Source organism: Sinohyriopsis cumingii, chromosome 5 (genome assembly GCF_028554795.1).
Source record: "Sinohyriopsis cumingii isolate HCF-2022 chromosome 5, ASM2855479v2, whole genome shotgun sequence".
NCBI classification, from domain to species: domain Eukaryota; kingdom Metazoa; phylum Mollusca; class Bivalvia; order Unionida; family Unionidae; genus Sinohyriopsis; species Sinohyriopsis cumingii.
The window spans coordinates 69,412,808-69,433,108 of NC_142965.1; the positions used below are offsets into that span (position 1 = coordinate 69,412,808).

A 20,301-nucleotide genomic window follows, 5' to 3' on the forward strand; every position below is an offset into this window, starting at 1 on the left:
TTTAAAAACACCAAGTAAACAAGAGGCCTAAGTGGTCCTGATATTATTTAATGACTTTCATGGCTAATAACAGCTGACAATAACACTTGGCTGGTTTATGTAGTACTGCAAGAACTCAGCCTTTGTGAACTATATAGTATTGCAAGAACTCAGCCTTTGTGAACTATACACCAAGCTTTATATAATGTTGGTTTACCTACCATAGTTATTCTAATAGGGGTGTAGGTGTCAACGGGCACCAGGGTAATCAGGTACCCGCCCTTTTATAATTACCCGGGTAATAAAATTAGCTACAGGGTATCTATTCAGTTCATGTGAAAACAAACAACAAAAAAATGTTTCCAAGTTCAGCTCAAAGATTATATCTGAAGATGTCAGGAGCGAGCAAGACACAGAATAACAAGTACAGTTCAAGGCTAGTGTCATGTGACACTGATTCACCGTAGACCTCTGTCTACTGATCATATATTTTCAATGTGTGCAACCATTTGGCTATGTACATCAGAGTTTCCTTATTTTATATTTATAGTAACTTTAAAATGACATGTTTCTAAGAAAACAGATGGGTTTCTTGAATTTGAAACAATGTGTCACAGATTCATTATAGTTTGATACACACTTAAGTAGCAGTCTGTATTGAATAAAACATGGCACCAAAAATTAAGTGAATCAGGCTTTATCAATGTGACTTGCGGATGTTATATGACCAAAAGTTGTTAGAGGAGAGGGATTTTGTTAACACATTAACCCCTGGAGGTTTTTGTCATTTTCGCCTGAAATTCGAGTAGGACACACATTCTGAAAGCTATTTCTAAATGCATCTGAAAACACCCAATCCCAGGTGATCTTTTAATAATGTACTGCCTAGTTGTGTTAGAAACATCATTTTTCATTGGCTATTTGGCTCACGCATGAGCAGAAGGGTAAAAGTTGGAGTTCTTTTTTTTTCTTCCTTTTTTTTTGCTAAACGGACCCATTATTTTTGTATCGAGACCACTCTCTATTCCAAATGACAATCTTATCCTATTTTTTTGCAAAGGTTCATCTGTCTATTTGTGGTTCATACCAGTCTGTCTTAGATCTGAGACCAAAAAGTCTAAAATATGGACACAACATCGGATTCTGATCATGGACCAATTCCAAGAGATTTCCAAGGATACTGACCCAAAAGAAAAAGGGTCAGGTGAGAAAGCATGTTGTATAATGAACTGTCTTAACTTCATAATGTGTGTGTGTGATTTGGATTTTTAACATAGCTTTAACAATTTTTCAGTCAGATCGCTATGATGTCTGCAGTGTGACAGTTTATAGTGATGTCTAGTACTGGGGCATCATGCCGCAGACATGTAGCATGATGTCCCACCAGTCACATTATCCTGAGACCAGGCCGACCAGTACTAACACTAACCTCTTAATACTGAGCGCCAAGCGAGGCAGCTGTTAGTACCATTTTTTATAAATCTTTGATATGACTCGGCCAGGGATCGAACCCATGACCTCCCGTATCCAAGGCGGACGCTCTAACCACTAAGCCACTGGAGTGGTAGCTTCATATCTAACTTGTCCACCATCAAAATTGTACAGACATGTGTCAAATAAATTATCTATAAAATGCCAAAATCAAACACTGGGAATATTGTTAAGCCATAAAAACTCAGATACATTCGTTTGACTGAAATCCCTAAACAGTTACTAACCTCATCTGATAAGATGTATATTGCAATAGGTGTGGAATGACCACATGGCATCATTCTATAAACCATATAATGCAACTTTTAATCAACCCAGGTACAAGGAAACAACATGTATAAGGCCTCTGCCTCAACCATGTTTGGGAATAGACCATTCAAGTTCATGCAAAAGAGGGATACCCAGCATCGAGTGTAATCATTTTAAACAGGAATCAAGATTATATAGTGAAATAATCCCTGCACAAATACAAATATATGCTGAAAGCTGATTCTGTACTAATGAAGAGCAAAAACAGAAAGTAATTAGCTTTGTTATAGAGCACTCCTCAACTCCTGCATAAAAGTTCATTTCAAAAGACAATGCACTGTGATGATACAGTTAAACCTGTCTTGACAGATCACTGCTATGAGACCACCTGTCTTGAAAGACTAGGTTCTCCATGTACAGATTTAATGATTATATAGTGCTATGACCTGTTATGAGAGACCACCTGTCATGAGACAATTATGTTGTGGCAGAAGGGGTGGTCTTTGAATCAAGAAAGGGTTCCACTGTATTGGTGTTAAGAAAATGAAAACAACCATGTCAGATTTTAAGCATGCTGGGTAATGACCTTAGAACTTGAATAGAAGACCAAACCTGGAAGAAATGATAGCAAATACGGTTTATACTAGTTTTTGGAAAATATAGTCAAAAAAGCATGATCTGATATGAAATTATAGTGTTTAACCTGAAACTGCTCTTACCACAAAGAGAAAGGTTCATCATAACTGTTACTATAGATTCATAATTTGGGAGACCACAATTTATAGCTAATGAACAATTGTCAAATCTTGCATACTGACTGACCAATGAGGTAAAGTTATTCATTGCCAAGTTGAAAGCACTAGTGGATCAGACAGTTACATGCAAAAGTGTGCGATTCTTTTCGCAATTTAACAGCAATTGAGTCTTCATGCTTTCAACTTTTCCATACCAAAAACATTAAAAATGTTTGAAATCTCTCTTAACTAGGTGCTACAAGAACATCACTAATTTGACTTATTCGAATCTTTCCATAAAGGTTACAATTTTAACACAGATGAGGTCTAGATCACCGACACTGCACTGTACACACCAAAAATATAATTCTTCCATAAATGAATTTCTTGTTATAAATGTTTCACTTGTGCATCTCATGCATTGGGAAAGCAAAACAATCTATTATCTTTCTCATAAATTTCTGCGACGGCTCTGGTGGCCTAGTGGTTAAAGCATCCACATTGTATGCAGGTCACGGTTTCAAACCCTGGCCGAGTGATACCAAAGACTTATAAAAATGATACTAACAACTGCCCCACTAGGTGCTCAGCATTAAGAGGTTAGTGTTAGGACTGGTTGGCCTGGTGTCAGGATAACATGACTGGGTCAGAAATCATGCTATATGTCTGCAGCATGATGCCCCAGTGCTAGACATCACTATAAACTCCCATACTACAGACATCGTAGTGATTATGACTGAAAAATTGTTAAAGCTATGTTAAAATTAAAAAAACACAAACACACAAATTTTTGTTGTGTATTCCATCTCCTAAATGTCACAACAGACAAGCACAAATGTTATACAAAGATGTAGTCCTACAATCATGTAAGACATTTGTCTTTATAGTTTTATACTGTATGATAAGGGTGAAACGATACACCTGTGCTGCGAATAGAAAAGATTCATGATGTACAGCCTACAATATGATACAGTGTCAAATGATGGCTTTTCCATCTTCAGAGTGTGTGCATGCCTAGCAAGGTAGCTGTTAGTACCATTTTTATAAGTCTTTGGTAGGACTCGACCATGATTCAAACCAGCGACCTCCCACATCCGAGACAGATGCTCTAACCATTAGGCCACCGAAATGGCTCCATCTTTAGGTCAGTAGAAGGTGGTGCGTGTTGACATACTGACTGCATTTTCAGTACATAGACTACAGACAGACACATGCTTAGCATTTATTTATACACCATTCTCATCAATGACAAGATAACAAGATTACTTTCAAACTGAATACAATCTGTCAGTGAGTTGTATTCAACGTTTTTGGCAATTAAGGCAGGCTCCATTTGATCAGATGCAGGATGTTTTGTACTGCAAGAATGCTTTAAAAACTTTTTATTACCATTTTCAGGTGTTACTTAAACTTGGAGGACATTACAATGTTATCTTAAAAACAAAGAAATAATGGAGTCTCCTCATGCAAAGAAAGCTGGCTCATCTAGAACAAGTCTGGGCAGGGGAGTGGAGATGAATACCAACAAAATTTATCACAATGTACTTCCTGCAGATGCAAAAAGACAATGCCACATCTACATGTATTTATTTTTGTTAGTGAAGAAAGAAAAATACTGACAACCGAACTCACATTCTATCATAAAAGAATAAAAATGTATGCAAGGTAACAAAGTTGAGCAGTCTGAAATCTACCCCATCGCCAATTCTGTGCTAATTTTAATTATCCTGTCTGCATGTCAAGTCACTGATCAAATGTCTCTGCATAAAAGAGCAATTACAAATTTGCTCCCAATGTACAATTATTGCAGAGATGCTGCCAGGATTTTGTCTAATTGGGCAGCTACCCCCTTGTCACTAAAATAAATGGGGAGTAGGAAAAAAGGAGGGGGAGAACAGACACACTTCAACATTCACCCAAGACTTCAATATCTATCCTCTTTCTTCCTGTTCCACTCTGTTAAAGTTCTATTAAAATCAATATCTGTAAAGATGCCACCTCTAGTTGTATAAGTATTATGTTCTTCCTGAACATACTCTGTTAGGGCCCCAAGTGTCCAAGTGGTCTAAAGTGCTCACTGTTCCGGATCACTGCTATCTCACCTCTCTGCATGGGTTTGAGTCTCAGGCTCGGCTAATGTGGGTATGTGAGAAAGCCTGCAAGTAGCTTCTCATGGGGCAGTGCTTCTTCCCGGGGTTGTCCAGGGTTCATCCTCCAGTTATACTGGCTGCGATGTGTAGCCTATTATGTGCTGAAAAATGGCATTAAACTCTACAACAACAACAACATACTCTGTTCCTTATCTATCTATGAAATCAATATTGTTCTGTTCTTCTGTCTGAAGAGGGCACATACAGTACATAGCTAGCTTAGTCGGCTTGAATAAGTTGGGAAACTGTTCTTTATGATTACTATGTACAATTTTCCACAGCTCACATGTATTATTTTTTGGATACTTCTACTCCAAAATAAGAGTTTTCTCTAATATAAGCCCCACCAAAGTTTCACTTTCATGAATCACTGACTACTACAACAGATTTGTTATCTGTCTGATTATGCTTTATAAGGGTTTAAAGTCCATTGGTGCCACAGTCTGCTTGTTCAGACTGAGGTATTTTGATCAAGTAAAATTTAATATATTCTTAATTTTTGGTTTCATTCTTATTTATTTAGATTATCCTGATAGGGATATATAGTTTTCCAGCATTTTATCCCACAGGGCTCAATTGTTTGCGAAAAGAAATGAAAACTGCAGTCTACTTTTGGATTGTCTGTATTTTAAGGCTTAATATTCTACCTTTTCTACATTTAATTTCGAAATACAACTGATGGTGGAATTGACTGGAACGCCGCCTATGTACATTAGACTTTCGAGCAGAAAATCACTCAGTGGTATCTCCATTAACACTTTCACAACTCCAATAATCTATTTCAAAACTTATTATATTAAATTATAGTCACTGTTACTATCATCAGCCAGCATTTGCAGAATGAAATTGTTATCTCAAGATAAACAATGGTGGAAACCCAGATTTTAAAAACACATCTGTAAAAATGCCTTGATACAAGGTTCAAACTGAACCATATTGCTTGTTCCAGGGCCCCATGTGCCAATCATATTTAGCTGAACAATTGTTTATGTCAAGTGTAACGCATTAGTGTTGTAGCTTTCAAACCCAACCAAAGTAAATCGGATGCAAAATGAAATAGAAATTTTGCATAAAATTGGTTATTATTCAAATAATCAAGCACTTCATTACACATGTGGAACACATTTTGAATGTATCCTTTTTGCTGAACATGCTGTTGGGATAAGATAATTAGCAATGAATGGGGGGGGTGCAGATTACAAATGTCACTTTGTGTTCATTTGTTTAAGTCAAGGGATTGTTTTCAATAGTCTTTGTTGTTTTTATTAACAAAAATGAGTGCCAACTGTGCCTGCAGCAATTGTCTCTGATGTATTCCCAATTTAAAGGAAAAAAAGGCAAATGACCAATAATTATTCATGACTAATAAAGATTTAAAAAAGTTGCATATGGCAAATAATGTATGTATCAATTCTCAACCTCTTGTGTCAATATCTGTGTCAGTAAAGCAAAAGCATCGATGCAAGGATGTATCAATAAATTGTTTTACCCTTACTGAAGGACTACAGTACAGATCATGTGTATTTTCGGAACCCCATGCATGACGGTGGGGGGTGGAAAGAGAGATGATTAAGAAAGAAAAAAACTCAGCCATTGCACCACGCGTCCAGACGGAGTTGCCACAGTAGCTGGTGGAGAATTGCTCAGCACACCATGCTTTTTCACAGATTTGTCAAGGATGACAACTGTGGAGTGGACATGTTCTCTATCAAACGTGACTCAGGCATGCTCTTCAGAGGTTCATGGAGAGTATAAAGATAATGTAATAGTTATAATGCCAAATCACATGTTAGATCATATTGACAGTCACAATGCCTTGAAAACTGAACTATTACTGCTGAATATTTTTCATTTAGGAAAGGCTGCTCAATGTCATTTTCAATAACTTGACGTTTTTACTGTATTCTATGAATTTAAATCTGAACAAACTTGCACACTGACTTGACAAGACCTTGCTGAGCTTCTTTTAACAGTGTAAATTTACCCTACTGTTTAAACATAAGTTATCCTTAGAGGTACGGACAATTAAATTCCAGATGACTGTTGATCGCATCTAAGTGTAAAGTCAGTGTTATCTATTTTGTTGTTTGTGTTTTTAAACAAAAGCTACTGTTATCTGGATTTTACTTTGGAGGATAACTTTTCATTAAAAAAAAACGGTATGACAAATTTATTATGTTTAAGAGAAGCTCAACAAGGGCTTTATGTCATCAAGTAAGTGCACATTTCTTTTTCTTCTCAGATTTGTTTGAATAATCTAAAAGCCTTATCCTAATGCAAAAAATGTCAATCGACATTTTCTCAATGTACTGAATATACAAGACTGGAAATTAATTTTTCTGTCCATATATATGATCAAAATAAAGATCAATGATTCCTGAAATGGAATCTTATTGTAAATCGTTATGACATCTCAGCCTTTCCATGGGTGGTCTTCATTCATGTTGGCTGTTCAAATATCAATTAGTTATTAGTAGTCCAGCCCCTCGAAGGTAGAGATGCCACTGGAATGCCAGCTGAGGCACAATGGTGATTTGTAGGTATTTCTTGCTGTCATGGAGAGAAAATGGAGGGGATTAATTGCCCCACTACGATGTGTGGGATTCCAAAAATACATGTGAGTTTTACTGTTTGTGGATATGGAGCTCCATCCTTTCAAACCACTTCGATTAAAATTTTTGTTCAACCATTTGATTAGATCATCATCTGAAAATGTTTACTAAATGTGGCACAAAAGAGCCCATATTCTTCAGCACTGCCTAACAAATACTCAAAGTTCAATCAATTGCATGCCTGATATTTGAACTCTGTGTTGTATTTATCAGTTTATCAATCCCACTGTCACTTACATTTTGCTGAAATCCTAATTGCCTCTCATTATCGGACTTGATCTGTTCATCCAAACGTGAATCATCAGTGTACTCTGAGAATCTGTCAATGTTTTCTAAAGAATCTTCATCTGGATCATCTATTTCATCAGTACACCGTAGACTATTTTCGATTTCATCGAGAGCCTGGCACAGAAGTTCATCTTCGCTATCAGTGCCCCACATGTTGTAACAATTGACAACACTCAAACAAGTATCATCTAAGTTTCTCACTCAATGGCTTAAATATCTCTGCATCATTTTCATCATGTGACAAAAACACCCACAGATGCTCTAACCACTAGGCCAATGGAGCGGTTCCCTTGCCCGTCTCTTGCTAAATAAAGAAATTCAAACACATATCATATAGACAGTTGTAGATTAATTTCTGGAATTCAGCTTTCCAGCATTGTAATATAACCATTCCCATCTAGAATTATTTGAGACAGTTGAATACATTCCTTCCTCCCTACACATACAGGGAATCAATTCAGTATTGTATACATTAATATTTTATCTTGTCTTACTTATATTATCTACCAATGATTGACTATCTGCTCTTAATTGGCACCAAACTAATCAAAAATAGTGACATATCTCTGTCAAACAATAAAACTGATCCTGTACAAAATGTTACCAAGCTCACTAGGTAAACAAATGTGTACTCCAGTAACAATATTCTATTCAAATATTTGCAAAAAAGTATTTTCATTTAAATGTTTGCTTCTTCGCTTCAGCTTTAGGAAATATATGCCAATTTCAGCCAAAACCCTTAAACTGTTGATGATGCTGATTCTGACAACCAAAACTGCTGCTGGCATTGGAAATGTGACCAATATGGCTTGCTTCCAATTACAAAGATGTGTGGAATAAAAGAGCTTATTATATATGTATGTATGTATGTATGTATATATATATATATATATATATATATATATATATATATATATATATATATATATACACACACACACACACTGTATATAATGCCTCAAGATATTTTATATTTTCAAACAATATAATGGATATTATTTGGGGCAGGGGTATAAAAAAAACAGCAAGATTTTTGGGTGGGTTGGAGGTTGAAATTTGTTCAAATAAATTCCCGCAGCCCAACCCTCCTTGAAAATTGAATGATATATCACTAATGCCAAATGATAAACTCATGAGCCATGTTAACTTTCTGGCAATGATCAGAGCATTACAAAACCACAATCACCCAATGAACAGACACCAAATGCAAATAATATTATTAGCATGGAATTGGGGGCCTGCAGATTATGAACCATGTCACTTTTGCGTTAATTTGTAGAAGTCAAGGGATTGTTCTCAATAGTCTGTCATTTTTACTAACAATGATGAATGCCAACTGTGCATGCAACAACTGTCTCTGATGTATTTTCAATTTAAAGAGTAAAAGGCAAATTACCAATAATTATTCATGACTGCTGAAAATTAAAATAATCTGCATATGGTAAGTAATGTTTGTATAGATTCTCTACCTCCAGTATCGATATTCTCTACCTCCAGTATCGATATTCTCTACCTCTTGTATGGATATTCTCTACCTCTTGTTAGGATATTATCTACCTCTTGTATGGATATTCTCTACCTCTTGCACGGATATTCTTGACCTCTTGTATCGATATCTGTATCAGTACAGCAAAAGCTATGATGCATTGATATACAGATGTAATGCCAAATCACATTTTTGATAATATAAATATAGTCACAATGCCTCAAAACCTGAACTAATACTACTGAATAGTTTTTATTTAGGAAAGGCTGCTCAACATCATTTTCATTTACTTGATGCTTTTACTTTATTCTATGAAATCTGAACAAACTGAGCAAATATTTTTTCAAAATAATCATGCTTTATTTAGGCACCATTCATTAGATGAAACTATTGCATTGTCTACCTTTTCAAGAATACAAAGCCACAACTACTAGCTATAAAATTAAAACATCCAATTTGCATGGAATGTTCTAAACTTCTAGTACAAAAGGAATACTGTCCCAATCTGCCTTTTACATTACAGACCCATATGAAAGCCTCTTCCTCTTTGACTTGGCCCAGAGTATTATAGTCAGGCCAGGGCAAGTCTTTATACCACTGGCAATTATTACAAAAATAAAATCAGTCTACCCCCAAACTAAACCATAAAAAATTAATACATATTAGTAAGAGTAGTAATATACTGTCAGACATTGCTGCATAGCTGAATTTACCAGTTCAGCGGGAAGTTCATGAAAAATGGAATATAAAGTGTTTTCACCCTTACTGTATGCATAGCTGCCAACCTTCCAGGCTCACAATTAGTGAAAATAGGGATAAAAAGTCGTGAATTTGGACACAAATTCGTGAAAAAATACCATGACAATAACTCCATCCACTCTGACTACTCCGACCATCAATACTACGCTATATCAAGTTCGCAAAATAAAAATAAAACACTACATATATGCAGAAATATTTATTTATTAAGACATGATACTGTGGCAGACTTGAACTTCCTCAACTGCTTGATCGTAAATTTGTTTTCTAAACAGTTCCGACTTCTTGCCTGCTGGTAGATCTTGGGGACTAAAATTGTTGACAAATTTTCTGCTGCTAAGGAGGTCCTAAAGTCTGTCTTGTTTTTTTCCTCACTAAAGAAAATAATCTTTCGCTATCACTGTTGCTGTGAGGAATGCACAGGAGCTGCAGCATTTTTGGTTCTTCCACAGGAAAATTTGGAAGCGATTTTCGAGTCCGGGAACATATGTCAGAACAAATGTTTAGCATGGTCTCCAGCTGATAAAGGTAGATTGTGTTCGACACAAGAAAACTCACAAATAATGCTTAAGCGTTGGTAGCCTGCGGGTCTTCCGCCAATGGTTTAAAATATTCCAGAGCTGAAATCTGCGAATTCTTAATTTCCCCCAACTTCTACGTGTTTTTTGCAACCGACATTCTTCCTCACATCGTCTCTGCGATGGCACACTGAGTGCAAAAAGCATGAATGAATATCAATGTTTAATGGCAGAATGCACGGCCAATTTTTGATATATTCCAAATTAAACTTCACTTTTTGAGTAATACATTTCTTTTTCCATGGTGGTGAAGACATTTTCAAAATCTTACATGCGATGCTGAACGGTAACTCGAATCAGTGTTTTGACGCATGCGCGGAGCAAATTTCCGGTTAGGCCCTAGTTTCTCTCAAAAGCACTTGTAAAACTACTCTTATACATACAGATTAAAATAGGCTAAAATGCTTGCGACCGGGCCAACTGTACTAATCGGCTGTAGATCTACTAATATCGTGACCAGTGGTACCGGACCGTTTCGGCAACTGCGAATATCACGACTAGCGCTTAACGGAAAATCGGTTATTTTATTAAAGATTTAAAATAATTGAGGATCGGAAAATTCGTGAATTTTTGTCTTACGGCGTGAATCCGTGAATCGCTAAAAAAGTCGTGAAATTCACACCAAATTCGTGAGGGTTGGCAGCTATGCTGTACGAGTGTTCATTACTGTAAGCACACGGTTGGACCACATTTTGTACTGATACTACTGGACCCAACAAAACAAAATGTTTTCACTCTGGTGCAGCACCAAAAACCAATGGTAAAAGTAGAAGGTAGCGCGAGACCAGTAAATGATAGCTCTCATGACATCCACCAGTGACGAGTGATTTAGATAGGCCCAAGAAGTAGCGATAGCCCACACTTTATGGGATTTAATTCTCATGATCGAACAGTCTCTCTTGGTGAGGGACTGATAAGCCCTCGTGAGAGTGAGAAAAATCCACCCAAGAATGGTGGATGCCAAATTATATGCAAAGCCCTGGTTAGCTAACAAGACGTCACACCAACCCTTTAACACCAACCCTTTTTTAGCCCTTTTCGTGGCAGCCAAATAGAACCATAAAGTCTCATCTAGGTGGTCCTCAGCCAAAACACAGGTGACAAAGAGGAGAAAACAAGTCACAATTACCATCAAACCTTAAACTAACCCTTTTCCACAGGCATGTCAGGAAATTCACTCCTTCTCACAGATGTAAACAAGAGTAAGAAAAGTCTTAAGTGTCAGGGTCTTGAAGGACGATCACTTAGTAGTTCATAAAGTGGTTCTGACAATGCCCACAAAGTGCATGATAGATTGCATCTAGCACTAGTGAGCAAGATATTGGCCTGTTAAGCTCAAGATGACTAACAAGATCTGAAAGATGAGGATCTGACCCAACTGAAGGACCCTACAGAACTGGAGTGTGTTTGATATGGCTGCCATATTACCATTAATGGCGGAACTAAAACTTTTCTCCCTTCAACAAGGAAGTGAAGAAAATCTGGCACTGCCCTCAGGGATGACAGCTGCTGTTGTTGGCTTGACTTTGCTTGCAAAGATTTAGGAAGGGGGATGTCCTTGTCTATTGCATGCACACTGTTAGCTGATGAGCCCAATACGGGACAGGCACATTCGTCTAGAGAGGCTGCAGGGGAATGTCTAGTAAAATGTATTAAATGCCTTACAAGTTGACACAAAGGAAATAAGATGGGATATAATGCAGGTGCAGCAGACAAAATAGTATGGTACCTAAATACATGTATCTTGAGACTGCAGAACTGAACTGTTGTCAAGAATTCACACACATACACTCTAGATCCTCATACTCAAATATTGCCAATCAAATGAAGCTTTCAGTTTGTTATATTTGTTGTCTTATTTTGCTGATACAAAGCTCAGGTCTACATGAGACCTCAGATGGTCATATTTGTCCCTGCAAATCAGGGACTGCAAGCATCAAAATCGACCTACAAGAAAATACCCAAATGTCAGACCAAACTCAAAGTTCACATCTCAACAACCATTAAAATATTTATGTGAATGTAGATGACTGCTGATTATTTGATCTATTGCTGTATATTTTATTTTAATTTTGCATCTTGAAAAAAATGTGACTCTGTAATACCGTGACCCAGAGTGTGAAAACTGCCAAAATATCCTGCATGCCCACTGGACCAGTGACCTGAAAATATTAATGGTTCTGTCCATAACCTGCTGGTCCAAAATTTCACAGTACAAGACAAAATGGAGTCAATGTCTTAATGGTAAACTCAGGTAGACATGAATATCAGCCTTTGGTAAGGTCATTTATATAATGAAATTTGGAACATAAAGAGAAGTACAAAATGAAATATTTTGAGCATGTGTCAAATTTATTACATTTTATTACATTCAGCATAATATGGCCACTATTTACTGAACAGGACGATCACGCTTATTGTCCAGCTGATCTGGTTCCGTACATAACTTCTGTTCAGTCTGGACCCATAATCTAACCAATGATGACTAGTCTGACTAAAGTTTGAATATGAATTGGGATTCTCATCTATTACATTGTCATCAATGGCAGTGTCAGAACTAGTAGCAACCTGAGCCAAAGATGAGAATGTAGTATCCAGCTCATGAAATTAGGCCTGCGGAAAGGTGAGTTCCAGCAGTGGACTGCTATAACTGGAACTGAATCAAATGCAAAATGCAGCTAACAGTTATAGTTCATTCAACTCAGTTCATGAATGATACCCATGTCTGTAGCTCAGTGAATATTCACAAAGCATCATTAAAAGGAGATAGATTTACCTAATTCAAACAGCATCTAATTAACTTTTCTTCTTCACACGTTTGTGATATAATTTGTCTAATTAGTAGACCACGTGGTATGTGATGGCTCCAACAGCTGTTTAGTCAGGTATAATAAATGAGCTCTCATGGGCCAATATGGTTGATTACAAAGACCATTCTTTTTCAGGATATATTTAATGTTGCTCTGTATGTTGATACAAAAACATTTTTGAAATATTCATGCAATTAATTTTGTAACTCTGGTTACATTATGAGTGGCTCACATGAAAATTCACAGTTACAGTCTCAGATATCATTCATGACACTGAGGTGAACAAATTACAACAGCATTGTGGTCTTAGCATGCATCTTGTTTCCATATTCCAAGCAAATTCTGAAACCCAACTATCATTTTCATTTGATAGCAGTGAGTTCTTTTTGAATAGTTAATTTTTTTATTTCTGTGTTTGGTCTTTTATCTCCCCCCTGACATCCAGGCCTCCAAATACCTCCACATGTTAATGTTGGGAATCGGAGGTTAGCATGTGTTATCAGACCACATAGAATCAATAGAGTCTTTATTTCAATTATCTAGAGAACGCATATTACACACAATTTATGTATATTCTCACATCACCCAGATTCACAAGAAATCAGAAACAATTCACAATTACATATATGTCACCTAAATTTTACTATTTCTTTTAATAAAGATAACACTGTACATTAAACTGCTCAATATGCATAAAAATCTAACTGGCCAAATGGACTGGCTGCTCATTTTTTGCCCCAGTCTGCCATGAAACTGGCTGGCATCAGACTGGCGGAAATTTTGCACCTTGCTGTGATCCAGTTCATTGCATAAGGTGTCTTTAACAAGTAAAGTGGCAGTGGTGTCAGGGGTTGTTGAATTAGAAGGTACCAAATATATAGACAACGTCATGGTCAAAACCGCTGCATCTTTTATGGTGTCGGAAGAGGGATCCAGCTTTAGTGTTCTCAGGCAATTACTGAGGTCACAACTCAGATCCAGTGATTGAACTTACATCTGCTCTTTTCTGAAGAGTTTGCAAAGCTTAAAAGAGAAATAGGGAGTTACAAATTACTGAAAACCATGGGAAAGAAAAGGAACAATAAATCTAGACTTGCAAATATTGACATATTTGATGAAGAGAGCCCATTGTTTTCAGGGAATGCTAGTGATAATTTTACAGGCAGATACATGTAGGTCACATTCAAATGGTAGTACATTAATTAGAAAACAAGTATCAAGTAAACTTGGTGCAGAGGAACAAATATCTGATTTTATTCCTGACAGAGAAGAAATGTCATGTGAACAAGAAGGGTGTTACAACATGTAACAAACTTGCACACAGACTGCAAGAGTCCAAATTCTAAGGATAGAGTTCAAGAAAAAGCAGAGGGTCCAACTGGAGATTGGGGCAACTAACAGGAAACAGGAAGTCAGTTTAATACTGCTCTGCTTGAGGCTGTAACTGTTGCTTCAATTCAACAGTCAAACAGATCTATCAATGAGAGTATTAGAGAATTAGCGCATGCTGTTGTAAACAGAAATGCAAGGAAATGTACAACTTAGCCATAGCTGAGCAATTTGGGATGTGGGAAGACAAGAGTAAAGGACTTAACAGTACAGATCCTCAAATGACTATGTCCAGTTTCGAGTCAGGCAGCAATGAAAATTTGCAACATATTTCAGAGTAATAATTCAACTATTAGAAGCTGTAGACATACATATATCAAACATGAAAGTGCAATGTTACCTTCTTTTAATGGTACAAAGCAGTGGAAAGAGTGGTTTAATGGGTTCAATGAGGGTGCAGATTGCAAGGGATAGGCAAATGAAGTTCGACTAGATGAAATGCTGCCACGGTTAGTAGTTCATGCTTTTGTAGCAGGTCTGTTGCCTTGGCTGGCACAGTCAGATTATGCAACACTTATCTCAGAAAGTAAGAAGGTTTAGAATTATGGAGATGAGGAAAATATATGGGACGCAATTCAGTCAGATAAATCAGTAAGCAAATTAGACATTAGAAGAATATGAGGCCTAGTTAAAACATGTATGTGACAAAGCTTATGCAAATCATGTTGAAAAAAGACAAGACCTTTTGTGCTGATTTTTGGATGGTCTCCATGATGGAGCAAGATTTCATGCTGAGTTTGTGAAAGAACCAAAAGAACATACATAAGGCTATATTTCAGGTAGTCCTGGCCAAGACGGGCATAAGGATCATAAACCATGGAGACCAACCAGATTTGTTAACTGTAAAGAGTTCTGAGACAGCAGCAAGAAGTCAAACAAATCAGACTGTTATGACCTTATGGTCTTGACTCTAACAACTATTAGAGCTGCAATAGTGGCTTACTGTTCTGCCTAGCTACTACAGCTAATACTGCCAACTATACCACTGTTAAAATTTATTTTTAGCATTATACGAAATGCCTTGTCTTTTAAATAAGTGATTTTGTCACATAATTCATTAAGCATAATCTGATATTCTACTGAATTTACATTTCCTTTTACTAAGTGGGAGAAGACAAAAAGGTCATCAAACCATATTTTACGACATGCAGATTAGTTTTGAGCAATAGCTCATCATGGCCACAAAAACTGACCGCACTATAAGCAAGGGCGCGAGTTACTGAGGGATCTCCAAAAATTGAAAAAATCTGCTTAAACATCGAGAAAACCACAAAGAAGGGGGTAGGGGACGGGGCTGTTTAATGACTGAATCCTAGTTTTACAATCACATCTATAATAAGCGTTAATAATGCGCTTTTTCTAATGAAGTTGTTCGTTATTCTGCATAAATAACATTTATTTTCAGAAGGTCCAACATGTGAAAGATCGTTCCAGCTGGTTTCAACAACCATCATGTGTATGCGAAATCGTGTATTACTTCACTACTTTTTGTTTTGTTGATTAGACTGGTTCCCAGAGTGGTATTTAATAGTATACTGCCAAATCGGGGGTCTAGTAGCAGGGAACTAGACTAACTGTTGATACACCACCAAACAAGATTCATTTTTTTAAAAAATAAGCGACATTTATTTCGTGAGACAATCGTCTCCGTCAAAACTCAAGTTATGATTTGTTCAGTTAGTACGCTATTGATGTTGTGATTTCATTGGAAGTAATAGTGAAACTTCTAATCACTCTTGAGGATATGTCTTAGTACCAGTTCAGGAATTCTCTAAAACTTGCTTGCCCACAATGGTCTGTATCTGTGAAACCAAACTCTTTAGTTTACGAAGTATTCTTTTAGCTTGGTTGCCTTGCTATCTTTGATCACGGTTATTAATTAGTCAGTTAATTTAAGGTAGTTTATGCTACATACACTGTACCAATAATATTTTTAACGGTGTTCAATTGATCCATGAAGTGAGTTCACCTGACATATGAATGGGGACGCTAGATATTAAGTTTGTAGGATTTGCATGCCTTTTAACTTTTCTTTTAATCCACCTCCTTTATTTGATTCAAAAGACATAATTAATGTGATAATACAAAGGAGACCAGCTTTTAATTCAGTGCAATACTACAACAAATATTTCTGCAAGTCAGTTATTAAAACACTGTCGGCACTTAATTAGGTTCTCAGACATAGCTGTTACGGTAGATTGACACATTTTACATTTAAATACACATTGCATTTATGATGACTGCACTTATGAGGAACTAAAAGATAGAATTAAAACACAAATTTCACTTTAAAAAAATTATTTAATTGGTATTTATTAATAAGTATTAATGTACTGCCTACACTAGGTGTAAGTGACATTTTCATTGAACGAAATTTCCTTGAATATCTTTAATTGCAGTGTGCTAAGAATGTCGTTTGGAAAGAAAATGTAACCACTTATATGATTTCTTATTAAAAGTTGATAATTTCAAAATGTTGATTAAAATACTGAGGTCCTATCTGCCGTTTTCAACTATAAAACAAGCGATATATCAAAGTTTCAGTTACCAATTTTGATTGCAATTTTCTTCAAGTTTTAAGAACTAGGGATAATTTTTTGTATTTTCTGGTTTTAAAAAATGGGATCCATGCCTGACCCCGCATTATAAGCAGGTTCACGAGTTATCAGGGTGCGAATTATCGAGGGGTGGTGTATGTGATACCAAAAAGGGTATCATACTTTTGGACTAGCTTGTGTACATCAATACTGCATTTCTCAGGTCTTGCTATTGCAATCTTGACCATTATCACAAGAAATTATCAGAGTGTCAAAACCTGACTATGTGGATCACATGGTAGTAAGGCTAGGATTACTCCATGTATTACAAATTTGGTTCTTTATTGGCATTTTGAAAACAATGTGCCTGATCTTGCGGGATAAATCTGTCAATTTTGCAATAATATGCTGGCCACTGGTCACATTAGAGGGTTGGCCATTCTCAAGAGGTATTTTTTAACACAAACTCGTCAGTGCAATTCTGGCTGTAATAAGCATTTGGACGTTGGTCGGGGGGGATGGACATTCAAAAGAAGGACCACTGAATATTTTAGGATTTATAGGGGGGTAAGAAACATGTATGTGTAATAATGAGACACCTGGTAAATTCAATGAAGTTAATACTGCTCTTTAAAAACACACATTTCAAAAAACCTTGAGCATAGCTAGACTAACTACAAATTACCCTAGATAGGACCACAGGAGCTCATATCGTTGCTTACAATTTAACTCCTTTCTCGCACTTTAAATTCCAGCAACTCAATATGCAAGTCAAATCCTGTTGAATGGAACTGTCCTCTCATTGGTTAAAAGAAAATGATACCCTCAGTTTATTTATAACTTATTTTCAGTTGGCCAATGAGAAGGCAGTATTCCATTCAGTATTATTTTATCCTATATGTATGACTAATAGTTAATTTGTAAGCAACGATACAAGCCCCTGTGGATAGGACAAACATGGGGATGCATTTAGTTTAAGGTACTATAAAAAATGTTTAGAATTCTGACATACTTACACAGTTCTACAAAAAGTGTTTCAAATTTTACCTGTTTGCGCGTTCCACTTTGTTGACAAGAAAACTGCTATCTCCAAACATTGTAATTTTTTACATGCTATTTTTAGATTTCCACTTTTTATCAGCTCATAACATCTTAGGGTTTATGGGGGAAACATCATAAATATGTAATGAATTGATGAGACCCCAGTAAATCCACCAACGTTAATATTACTCCTTAAAATACATATTTCAAAATACCTTCAGCATTGCTACTCTTAATATCTTCTTGTTGTCCAAAGACTTATAAAAATAGTACCAACATCTGCATAGCAAGGTACTCAGCATTAAAAAGTTCGTGTTATGACTGGTCAGCCTGCTGCCAGTATATGACTGGGTGGAACATCATGCTACATCATGTCGGCAAGATAAAGATATCCCACAGCTAGACATCACTATAAACTGCCACACTGCAGGCATAATAGCGATATGACTGAAAAAACTGTGAAAGCAACCTTAAATATACAAGACACACACACACATACACATTCTTGTAATGTAACGAACCACCCACCCCCACCCCCGCCCCTAGTCCTAAGAGGGTCGAGGGCTTACATTGTAGGTCTACCCCGCCCGGTGAATGCACAGGTGCTCGATGCTAGCTTGATGTTAAGAAAAAAAAAACAATCATCTAAAGGAAAAAAAATCATACAGAGTGACAAAAATTCCTTTGATTACCCCAATGACCCGTTCTGACATAGGACCCTATCATAATATATATTATATAAGTATATATTAAGATAGAGAGGGTCCTATGTCAGAACGGGTCATCGGGGTAATCTAAGGTATTTTTGTCACTCTGTATGATTTTTTTTTTTTTCCTTTCGATTGTTTTTTTTTTCTTAACATCAAGCTCGCGTCGAGCACCTGTGGGTGAATGTACCAGTGACCTGACAATTTCTGGACGCATTTGCAAATTTAACATCATAAAACTAAGTTTTATAGATTGGAGGCGATTGCAGTGATAATGTTTGGTTACCAGAGATGATATTTAATTGCTGTCATCGCTTCTTAGATAAAATATTGGGCTTCAGTTTGATCTATGACTGCATTTAGAACTTGTAATTCGCAAACCATTGCTGTTTATATCTCACTGAGCATGCGCAGGTGAAGCCGCTTCAAGTCTGGTTTCCTGCTTCTCATGCTCCATGCTTTGCGCTCCAATATTTAAATGAGGGCGCTCACCAGTTATTACGTACTTTTGAGAGAGTGACGTATGTAAGCATATGAAACGTGCACAGTGGTGTGAATGTTGTCATACCTCTATGCTACTTTGATGTGATGTGGCTGACATTTCTTTGGACATTGTACTTGTGGAAATTGTTCATGATCTAAGTACAAAGCTAACTAAAATTACTGCTCCCTTGTGCTAAAAAAACAAACAAACAAAAAAAACAAAAAAACAATCAGCCTGATTTAGTCTAAAGTACACTATCTTTGGCAGTTATTAAAATAGGGAAAATGAATTTTGCAAAACTAGACAGTACCAGCTCCTGAAAGAGCAATGAATGAATTAACACATATATAAAATGTAAAAAGAAAAAGTTATCGGCTCTTTTTCAACAATTTACCTCCGAAGTCCAGGAAGTGAAAATGACCAAGTGGAGCTAGTCGTTTCTGAAAGATTCACATCTGGAGTAAGGCCAAGCTGTATACTCTACAAACCATATTACACCCATCAATCGTACACCAAAATAAAGGGAATTAAAGGTTCTTTGAAAAATACCTAAGATCTACAAGGCATTTTCAAAAAGTTTGTATAACCAGTGAGGAAACCCGGAGAAATTCTTTTTCTTAAATTCTAACCCTTATGCAAAATACGAAACTATAGAGCGCCACTTATACGAAGCATGGAACCAGATTAAGCCGCTTTGGGAAGCGATATCATGACGTAATAGCGATACATCCTGTGTCAGTACCAAATAGCATACATGTATTGCTGTTGCATAAAACACCAAACCATACCTTGATCTATGGGCACACCAACATCGCAAACCTGGGTTTACTGTAAAATCTAGAAAATAAGCATATATTGCAAATAGATGCATATTGAGCCCTTGGAACTGTTGTAGCAACAATTGCCGTGCTCTCATAATTTTCTTTAGCATTAATTCCCTTTCTTGTAGCTTAATGCACTCTGAAATAGTCTCGCGAGTACAAGCTGCCCCACAATTAACAATGCAT

The 20,301-nt window shown here is 36.6% G+C and overlaps 1 protein-coding gene across 1 annotated transcript in view; it reads right to left on the reverse strand.

The window, feature by feature from the left end:
* LOC149799388 (uncharacterized) overlaps window positions 1–19,209 on the reverse strand; it is a 33,134-nt gene extending 13,925 nt beyond the window's left edge. Inside the window, exons 1-2 of the mRNA XM_089958726.1 lie at window positions 19,097–19,209; window positions 7,453–7,807 (exon numbers count right to left, since the gene is read on the reverse strand). Coding sequence (XP_089814852.1) covers window positions 7,453–7,656 — 204 coding nt within the window. The 5' untranslated portion in view covers window positions 7,657–7,807; window positions 19,097–19,209. The remainder of the gene's footprint in view (window positions 1–7,452; window positions 7,808–19,096) is intronic.
* Window positions 19,210–20,301: the final 1,092 nt, after the last annotated feature.